At 37.6% G+C, this 10,854-nt stretch overlaps 1 protein-coding gene across 1 annotated transcript; it reads right to left on the bottom strand.

Moving 5' to 3' along the window:
• Nucleotides 9,368-10,279, bottom strand: LOC100521068 (olfactory receptor 18-like). Its single transcript, XM_013987440.2, has one exon. It carries the CDS (start codon nt 10,196-10,198, stop codon nt 9,368-9,370), a length of 831 nt encoding a protein of 276 aa, XP_013842894.1. The 5' UTR covers nt 10,199-10,279.

Genomic DNA, 10,854 nt, shown 5'->3' with positions numbered 1-10,854 from the left:
CACAGCCTCTTGGTTCCTAGTCAGATTTATTTCCACTGTGCCATGACGGGAACTTCCTAAAAATATTTAATGATATTATGTTCTCTTATATGGGAGAGAGAGAGAAGCCTGTCCTGTATCAGGGAGTTCATTTACAGAATGAGTAGAAACCCTAAAATGTGTCTCAACCCACACAATTAGATTAACTTTCCCTTTTCCTTCTCTCTCTCCCTTTTTTATTTTTATGATCCACTGTTTTTTTAAATAATTGAAAGTTTTAGATTGTATTAAATGAAAAATAATAGCTCATGTAGAAGGTGACCAGAGACTTACAAACACTGACTCACCTATTTTCTACTTCTACAGAACATCACTGGAAGGAATGAAAGTACAAGCAGGTAAGTGCCCAGTGTGTGCAAGACCTGTTGTCCACACTCTGTTTCTGAGAAACAAGGGAGGGTCTATTCAACATCTAACAGAGATTTTTCTCCTTGCAGCCTATTCTGTGCCAAGAAAGGAGCAGCTCTGAGGAACCAGGTATGAACGAGACCTTGCTGTTTCCTTCCACACACTCAGAATCTACCTGCCTAAGGACAAAAAAATCTCTTAGGATCCAGGGAAAATCCAAACCTCAGATCACAGACTATTTTAGTTGAGTAATTGGTACTCAAACTTGAAGATGGTGATGATTATGACAATGACGACAATACCTCAAGTTTACTCTTGCTGTAATGCATTCATCTCACATGTAGTCACATTTTTAGTATCCATTTTGTCTCATTCTCACTTAACACAGTTGTATCACCTGGATATCGATTTAGATGAAAAATGTTCAGGCTCAAATATATTAAGAACTTGCCTAGTGTCAGTCAGATAATAAGTAGAGCAGGTAAAATTCAAAATTAAATTGCAAATCTCTGATGCCCACACATTGAACTTCTCCACTCTGTTTCCATCCATTTCAGAGAGTGTAAGCAGAAGTTCAAAGGTCTCTTCCAAGCTCCCTAAACTGTGATTTTCAACTGTTTTATACCTAAGAATAGAATTCAACACCCTGACTCTATACTCGCTTTAAGATCAAAAGCTGGTATTCACATTGTGGTTCAATGGAAATGAATCTGACTTGCATCTCTGAGGACACAGGTTTAATCTCTGGCCTCACTCAGTGGGTTAAGGATCTGGCATTGCTGTGAGCTGTGGTGTAGGTTGCAGACGCAGCTCAGATCTGGCATTGCTGTGGCTGTGGTGTAGGTCAGCAGCTACAGCTCCAATTGGACCCCTGGCCTGGGAACAACCATATGCCATGAGTGTTACCCTAAAAAGAAAAAATAAAATAAAATAAAATTTTAAAAATATCAAAAGGATAGAAATGATAAGAATTAAAAAGCCAGTGGACAGTGAAACAAAGTCCAAGAGAAGGAACAAGAGAGAGAGAGAGAAGTGCCTTGAATTGTCATGAGCTGATTCTTTCATGGATCCCTGCCTTCCTTCCTATAGTTGATGAAGCAGGTGTCACCCATGCCCTCCACTGTGGTCCATCATGAACCCCAAAGGGAAGATCACTGTGAGCAGTGGTCTCTACCTGGGATGAAAGGGAAGAGTTTGCTTCTTTGTCTTTTTATTTCCATGGTTAGGTAAAGCTTGTTATAAGTCTCAAATCCTCAGCATTTGTCAAGTATTGATTTCTCATCAAAAGCATCCCTCTTATGAACTGTTGAGAAATTTAGGACCAAAGCCAGATCTCAAATGGGAAGTTGGCCTTCATATGTCAACTTAAAATATTCTCAAGTCAATTCTTCCCTCTAGGGAATTTCTCCTAAATTCAGCTCCTGGAATACAAATTGTGTTGGCAGGAGAGTGTACTGTGTAGGTGTCCTATGAATGGAGTTTCACTGCCTGCATTCAAACCTGACTTTACCCCCTTTCTTCTCCAAAGCCTGATAAAAATGACATTAAAACACTGTGTTCCTATCTTCAACTGTAAAATGAGGATAACACTTTTTTTGGGGGGGGGTAATGCAAATAAAGGGAAAGAAGCTACATAGAAAACTTTTCCCAGAGCCTGGCACATGGAATCCCCAGATAAAGGCCTGTGATACTGTGGTTACAGTCATCATTTTCATCATTACCATGTTCATCAGATTCATGAAGCACTTAGGGGATAGTTTAGAGGAACCTATTTCTTGCTCAGGTGGAAAAGATGCCAATGGAAGATATAAGCAGTGTGAGGGGAAAACAGAATTTAAAATAAAAATTCTAGGATCCCATCCAGTAAAAACAGCATCCACTTCATAGGTGTTTGAGCTGAATCTTAGCATTTTGTTATCCTCCCTCTGGCTATCCCAAATGTCCCCCTTGTTTGATGATGAGAAAACAAGGCTCATCCAACATTAAGGGTCTCCCACTGCACCTGGCTTTCCCTGGGTTGTGCTGTGTCTCTGCTGGAGCAGGACTGAGGAAGGCAGACAGCCTGCCCCTCCCCTACCTGGTATTGGATATGTGTTGAGGCTTTGTCCTTGGGACTGGCAGGAAGAGAGACCCAGGTATGACCTCCTGGTGCCAACAACTCTGAGAAGAGGAGACAAACACATATGGATCTCATTGGACTGGAGCTGGCTGAATGAAGGGCTAAGAAGCACAGTCTGATTATTTATAGTGTAATGATCTTGAGACCTCAAGGCATGAAGCAGATAATTACCCAAATTGGTCCATGGTCTCTGGATCTCTGAGGATTTGCTAATATAATGGAGGAAGAAAAAGAGGACAGTGAATATATTAGGAAGGATCTAGGCTCTTTTTCTGTTCTAGAGGAGGCTGACCTCTAGTCCTCAACTCTGACAAGATAATGTGTATCTTATTAAGTTCAAGCACTGTTTTTTTTTAAAATTAGAAAGTAATACGTGACTTTTCCATCTGAAAATACACTGGGTTAGTCTTATAATTTAGAGAGATTGAGGTCTTCCATACCAAGATCCTTTTGGTATTTCTATTTTCTTAGTTAAGATTTCTGTCTCTGAGAACTTCCTGTTTTTCTTTTATAATATTGGTTTGGGGTTTTGGATTTTATGCCTTGGAGATTTACATTTTTTTTCTATTTTGAATGACACAAATTTCTAGTTCTAATATGACAGATTTAAAAATTATATTCTAATTAATTTAAAATTCCAGCTTTAATTTTTCTCTCCAGTTTATATATGGTGTTACATTACACAAGTGGGTATTTTGACATATTTATCTGGTAACTTACTAGTTTACTTAAACACTTCAAGGGATCTCAGAGATGTGTACATCAAAATGTAGACCAGGGCTGCCGTCCTGTTGAGGTTTGACTAGGAGAGTGTGTAATCCCAGGCTCCCTTGCGTGACTGTTGAAATAATTGAGTCCTTTGAGGGCCAGAGGATTCTCTTAGTTTCTTACCAAGTGGGCCTCTGACAATGTGGCAGCTGGCTTCCCTCAGAGCAAGGTGGTGAGATCCAGGAGAGGGCTATCAAGAAGAAAGCTGACTTTACACATTCATGTTGGAAGGGACAGCCCAATATTTTTTCAAAGTCAGTTCACTGGAAGCAAATCACTGTGTCAGTCCATAATCAAGGAGATGGATATATACAAGGGCATGAATATAGGTGGCAGGGTTTATTGGGAGCATCTTTGAAGCCACCACCACACAGGCCTCACCCTCTATTGGGAAGGGTGGCTTTAAGAAGAATAGACCATATAGATATTCTTCTGTTTTCCAGCTGGGTCTCTAAGCCATCACAACATCATCTTTTCAAGACATTTTTTTTTTGTCTTTTGTCTTTTTAGGGCAGCATCCATGGCACATGGAGGCTCCCAGGCTAGGCGTCTGATCAGAGCTGTTGCCACCAGGCTACGCCACAGCTACAGCAATGCCAGATCCAAGCCATGTCTGTGACCTACACCACAGCTCATGGCAATGCTGGATCCTCAGCCCACAATGCGAACCAAGGATCAAACCTGCAACTTCATGTTTCCTAGTTGGATTCATTTCCCCTGCACGACGATGCGAACTCCCTTTTCGAGAAATTTTTGCTAGAGAACTGGCACATGGAATAAATTGCCCTGTTTTGGGTACTTCGGCAGATCCCACCAAGCTGCTCCTGGCCATACAGTCAGAAATACCTCCAGTTCTCTTACACCAACAGAGTCATTCTGTTGATTTCAGTCATTCAGTGCCCAAATTCAATAAACATTTTATTTCTGCTCATAGAGGAGGTATGTCTCTCTAAATATATTTTCTTTAGAACTCTTGTGTTTGGACTCATGCCATTATTAATATAGTGTACTTTTTTTTTGCCACGTGGAAGTACCTGGGCCAGCGATCCAACCTGAGCTATGGCAGTGGCAATGCTAGATTCTTAACTGCTTGGCTACTAGGGTAATCCTAATATAATGTACTTTTGTCTTATAAAGTGAGGTATGTAAGGTAATGGTGTGTTGCAACATCCTACCTCTTATCTTTGCAGTCCTCCTGGCTCACAGTTCTTGGTATGAGGAACTCAGAGATTTTTTTCTCACTAACTAAAATGTAGAAAACTACACTACACAATTCAGTTGGCTATGGAAGAAAAAAATGCTAATGTTGTGTGTGCATAAATGTCACTTTCCTCTAAGTTTGAGAGATTCCAAATTACCAAATGGCAGGAGTCTAGAAAATTATTAGATAAGAAGAAGAGGATATCATAAAAGAGAATGAAGTAATATTATTTGCTGCAAAATATTTGGACCTAGAAACTGTCATACTAAGTGACATTAGACTGTGAAAGACAAAAATCATAAGATATCCCCTATGTGTGGAATCTTTAAAAAAAGTGGTAAAAATGAACTTATCTGCAGAACAGAAAAACTCACAGACTCTGACAAGCTAAATGTTACTGAAGGGGATAGATGGGTGGGTGGGAAGGATGTAATTGGAGTTTGGGATTGGCATATGCCCACTGAGGTATACAGAATGATTGGCCAAGAGGGATCTGCTGTATAGCACATAGAACTCTACCCAGTATTCTGTAATAATCTATGTAGGAGAAGAAACTGAGAGAGAATGGATATGTGTATGACTGTACACTTGGTTGTACAACAGAAATCACAATCTTGTAAATTAATTATACTTCAATAAAACTTAAAAAAATAAACTAAGGGAAATCAACAGTGAAATAATCTATAAAGAAGAAAATTTCATATACTAGATCTGTAAGAAAATGATAATAAATGGCATGATTTCATTATTTTTCATGGCTGAGTAGTATTCCATTCTGTATATGTACCACATCTTCATCTCTTCATCTGTTTAAATAGAACAAGATGGAAGATAATATGAGAAAAATAATGTATATATATGTATGACTGGGTCACTTTGCTGTACAGCAGAAATTGGCACAACATTGTAAATCAATGATAAATAAATAAAATTTTAAAGAAGAAAAAAATAATTATAATAATAAATGGAGATCTTTCATAGTGGGAGAGATCAGATATTATGATCAATTCTAAACTGAGTTTAGAATACATGGTTTATCAAAGTCAAAGATATGTTCTCAAATGATTTTTGTTGTTCTGAATCCCACACCCCTGTTATCATGAATATTCTTGAAGGAAACAGAAGGATCAACACCTTCTTGAATTCTCTTTTAGATGTCCAATTGAGAAATTCTATCTTCATTTTTTATTCCTCTATTATTTCTGAGGCTTATAAACCCATGCTTTATTTTGTGACTTCATTCTTTTCATATTATGAGATGTTTAAAAAGAAAAATGCTATTGAATATTTATATGAATGGGAATAAATCAACTACATGTTTCTTCTCTCAAGGGTTTATAGAATACTCTATATAAGGTCCAGTAGTCCAGGGAAGAAGGGAAATAGTGGCTGTGTGTATTTAAAATATCACTTTTTCTGGTAAGAGAGTGAATAATTTATTCACCATTATACAAAGTAAAGGTGCACTTAGGCTCTCTCCTCAGTATGCTAGATTTTGAGAGTAGGAATAAATGATGTTAAATCAAGCCCTTAAATTGCTCATGGTCTAATTTGCAAAGATGATAATGTCTTCTCTGGCTACCAGGTTAAACACACTTTGAGTTTCAAAATTCATTGTCAGTAAAGTTGATAGCAACTTAGCTCCTTGATAAAAGGCAGAGTATATTAAAGTAGTTACTGGAAGCTTTTCAGCAAGATCAGATTGCTACCTCAGAAACTATGTTTAGCATGTCTGAAGGAAATATTGATATGATCATGGATCATAGTAGTTTTTGAATGAAAAGCTGATAAATATCAAAAAATATCAAAATCAAATATCAAAAGCTGACAAATAGCAAAAAAATAAAAATCATATATCAAAAAGCAGCCAAGTTCTCCTCCTTGGCTGCACATTAGACCTACTTGTGATGTTGTTAAAACTCTTCAAGATCATGGAAAACAATAGTCCAGATAAATCTTAATTTATACTAGTGGGACTCAGGCACAAGGATTTTTAAATCTTGGCAAGTGCTTACTTTTGAAGTCATGACTGAGGACAGTGAAATGCATTCTCTGACAACCTGCATCAGTGGATTTCACTAATGCCATTGTTTTGTGGACAACAGACAAGAACTGAGGAAAGGGTTGAGAATCATATATGTTTGGTTAAAAGGATGGGCATTCCTTTATGGCTTAGAGGGTTAAGGATCAGTATTATCACTATTGTGGCTTTGGTTAGTGCTGTAGTACAGATTCAATCCCTGGCCCAGCAATTTCTATATGATGAGGGCATGGCCAAAATAAACAAAAAAACAAATAAAGAATAGTTGTGAAAAAGTTCTACAGGATTCCTGAGTCATAGGTGACAAAAACAGTAGATTCCACCATTTCTATCAGTTTGAGAAGCATGTTTTAATACATGTAGGATTACAGATTACTCCTTCAATCCCATTAAAGATGTATCAAAATAAGCAATACTCCCATATGACACATGAAGATGAATGAAAACATGAAAGCTACAAAATTATGTGACCAAGGGGCATTCTTGTCAATTCCAGAAATATGTTTTTGCTTTTTTTTTTAACCTTGCCTGAGGCTACAAATCCAAAAAAATATTGCTAAGACTTATGTCAGTGTTCTTCCTATGTTATCTTCTAGGAGTTTTACAGTTTCAGGTCTTACATTTTGGTCTTTGATCTATTTTGAGATTTTGTGTACAGTGTGAGAAAATATTCTAATCTCATTGTTTTACATGTGACTGTCCAGTTTTCCCAGAACCACTTGTTGAAGAAACTGTCTTTTCCCAGTTTGGTATTTTTGCCTCCTTTGTCATATGTTAGTTGACTATGTGTGCATGGGTTTCTGGGCTCTCTATTCTGTTCCCTTGATTATGGGGTCTCTTTTTGTGCCAATACCATACCCTTTTTATTACTATACCTTTGTAGTGTAGTCTGATTCAGGGAGTGTGATTCCTCCAGGTTTGTTCTTCTTTCTCAAGATTGTTTTGGCTATTTGGGGTCTTTTGTGTTTCAACAAAAGTCTTAAAAAATTTTGTTCCAATTCTGTGAAAAATGTCATGGGAATGTTGATCAGGATTGTATTAAATCTATAAATTGCTTTGGGTTGTATTTTAACAATATTGATTCTTCCAATTCATGAACACAGTATATCTTTCCATTTCTTTGTATCATTTTAAATTTCTTTCATAAATATCTTATGGATTTCAGAGTATAGGTCTTTTACCTCCTTGATTTAACTTATTCCTAGGTTTTTAAAATTATTCTTGATGTGACTATAAATTAGATCGTGTGTTGCTTTCTCTTTCTCATTGTTCATTATTAGTATATAGAAAAGCCACAGATTTCTGTGCATTGATCTTATTTCCTGCAACTTTATTGAATTTATTAGTTCAAATAGTTTTTTAGTGGAGAATTTAGGTATTTCTATGTATAGCATCAAGACATCTGCAAATAGTGAGTTTTATTTCTCCCCTTCCAATTTGGATTATTTTTTATTTCTTTTCTTGTCTGATTGCTGTGGCTAAACTTCCAATACTATGTTAAATAGAAACAGAGAGTGTGGGCGTCCTTGTCTTGTTTCTGATTTTAGAAAAAAAGCTTTTAAATTTTCACCATTATGTTAGCTGTGAGTTTGTCATAATGGCTTTCGTTATGTTAGGGTATGTTCCATCTATAACAATTTTGTTGAGAGTTTTTTCATGAGTGGGTGTTGGATTTTGTCAAATGATTTTTCTGCATCTATTGAGATGATCATGTGCTTTTATCTTTCTTTTTGTTAATGTGGTATATCACATAGATTGATTTGCAGATATTGAACTAACCTCATATCCCTGGGATAAATCCTACTTGATCATGGTATATTATCCTTTTTATATATTGTTGACTTAAGTTTTCTAATATTTTTTTGACAATTTTTGCATCTAGTCTTCAGAGATACTGGCCTGCAATTTTTTTTTCTGTGGTATCTTTTTCTGTTTTGGTATCAGAGTAATGGTGGCCTCATACAATCAATTTGGGAATGTTCCTTCCTTTTCAGCCTTTTGGAATAGTTTGAAAAGGATAGATATTAGCTTTTCTTTATATGTTTGGTAGAATTCCTCCATGAAGCTATCTAGTCCTGGACTTTTGTTTGTTGGATTTTTTTTGGAATACTGATTAAATTTCAATATTAGTATTCAGTATGTTCAGATAATCTATTTATTCTGGATTCAGTCTCAGAAAATTGTATGTTTCTAGGAATTTACCCCTTTTTTCCCTAGGTTGTTCAATTTAAATCGTTCACATATCACTGTTTATATAGTATTTCTATTGTATTGACTATAATTGACAGATCAATTCTCTTTCCTTCCTACCAGACTCTGTTTTTTTTTCTTATCATCTTGGTTGCAGGGGTCATCCTGCTTGTCTCCAGCCAAAATTCAGTGAGAATCATTCTATATGTAGTTGTAGTTTTGATGTGTTTGTGAGGGGAAGTGAGCCTGACATCTTCCTACTACACCATCTTGATCTCTCTTCCATTTCACTCTTTGATGTTTGACTGCTGACAGCTTTTAGCTTTTAGAAAAGTACATATGAACTGTGGAAAGGGGTGTACATTTTAAGTATATTAAAAGAGAGAAGTCTATTTCACACAGATGGCAGGGTCATTGCTCAGAAACTACAGGAAGCTGTCTATGCATATTGGATACAGTCATGCAGTGGTATACAATGGGTGAGAGAATACTTTCCCAACCCAATAAAAGACCATATATATTCAGATATGAAATATGGAGAGGAATGAAAACCATGAGACTACAAAAATAGTGCAGCCAAGGAAGAAGGATTTGCAAATCTAGATGTTTTCCCCCTACATTTTCCAACCTACATTCCAAATAGATGGAATAGATATTACTATTAGACTCTTCTGTTAATAAGCCTCCACAGAGCACTTTTGATGTCCCTGTTTCTCAGGCTATAGATGAAGGGGTTCAGTAAAGGAGAAACAACAGCATATACCACTGATGCCACCACACCCTTCTTTGGGGAATGTGAAACAGCAGAACTGAAGTACACCCCAAAGCCTGTTCCATAAAATAAGAAAACAACTGACAGGTGAGAACAACATGTAGAGAAGGCTTTATACCTCCCACCTGATGATGAGACTCTCAGAATGGAAGAAATAACTTGAGTATAAGAGTAAAGAATGCCTAAGAGTGGAACACCACCAGAGATGGTACCAATGAAAAAGATTAATAGGTTATTGATGGAGCTGTCAGGACAGGCAAGTTTGAGGAGCTGAGAAGGGTCACAGAAGAAACTAGAAATTTCTACATCCTTGTAGCAGGTAAGTTGTAATACAATCCAATTGTGCAGCTGGGAATCCAAAATGCTAATTAAAAAAGACACCAAAATCAAGAAGCTACACAGGTGTGGGTTCATTATGACTGGGTAGTGCAGTGGGTGACAGATGGCCACAAACCTGTCATAGGCCATCATAGTCAGGAGGAGACTATCCAAACATCCAAAAAGGATGAAAATAGACATCTGCGTCAGGCAGCCTGCATAGGAAATGACCCTGCTGTGAGTTTGGATGTTCACAATCATTTTGGGAATGGTGGTGGAGGTGTAACCAATATCAACCAAGGACAGGTTGGAGAGGAAGAAGTACATGGGAGTGTGGAGGTGGGAGTCAGAGATGACAGACAGGATGATGAGCAGGTTCCCAAGCACGGAGATAAGGTACATGAACAAAAACAGTCCAAATAGGAGGGGCTGCACTTCTGGATCATCTGAGAGTCCCAGGAGGAGGAATTCTGAGACATGTGTTAAATTGTGTGATTCTTTGTAGCTTGGACACCTATTGGTTAAAAAATTGATAAAAGGAAGTAAGAAAAAAGGCAAAAAAACCATTGCTTTTATATTTTTAATATAAGTTTTTCACTACTATTCACATTTGAGGACCATACACCCCAGCACCTTCAGGAATATTTCTCAATTGTGATAAACTCAGTCTTCTGAACACTTTATTACTTTTTGATTTTATTTAATTCTTTCTCTACACACCTACTTAGAGACACTTAGCTGAAGAATTTAGAAGAACAAGAACGGAGTTTCCGTCGTGGCGCAGTGGTTAACAATTCCGACTAGGAACCATGAGGTTGCGGGTTCGGTCCCTGCCCTTGCTCAGTGGGTTAACGATCCGGCGTTGCCGCGAGCTGTGGTGTGTAGGTTGCAGACGCGGCTCGGATCCCGCGTTGCTGTGGCTCTGGCGTAGGCCGGTGGCTACAGCTCCGATTCAACCCCTAGCCTGGGAACCTCCATATGCCGCGGAAGCGGCCCAAGAGATAGCAACAACAACAACAACAAAAGACAAAACAAAACAAAAAAAAAAGAAGAACAAG

The sequence above is a fragment of the Sus scrofa genome, chromosome 2 (assembly GCF_000003025.6).
Source record: "Sus scrofa isolate TJ Tabasco breed Duroc chromosome 2, Sscrofa11.1, whole genome shotgun sequence".
Classification (NCBI taxonomy): domain Eukaryota; kingdom Metazoa; phylum Chordata; class Mammalia; order Artiodactyla; family Suidae; genus Sus; species Sus scrofa.
This window is presented reverse-complemented; position numbering and strand designations above follow the sequence as displayed.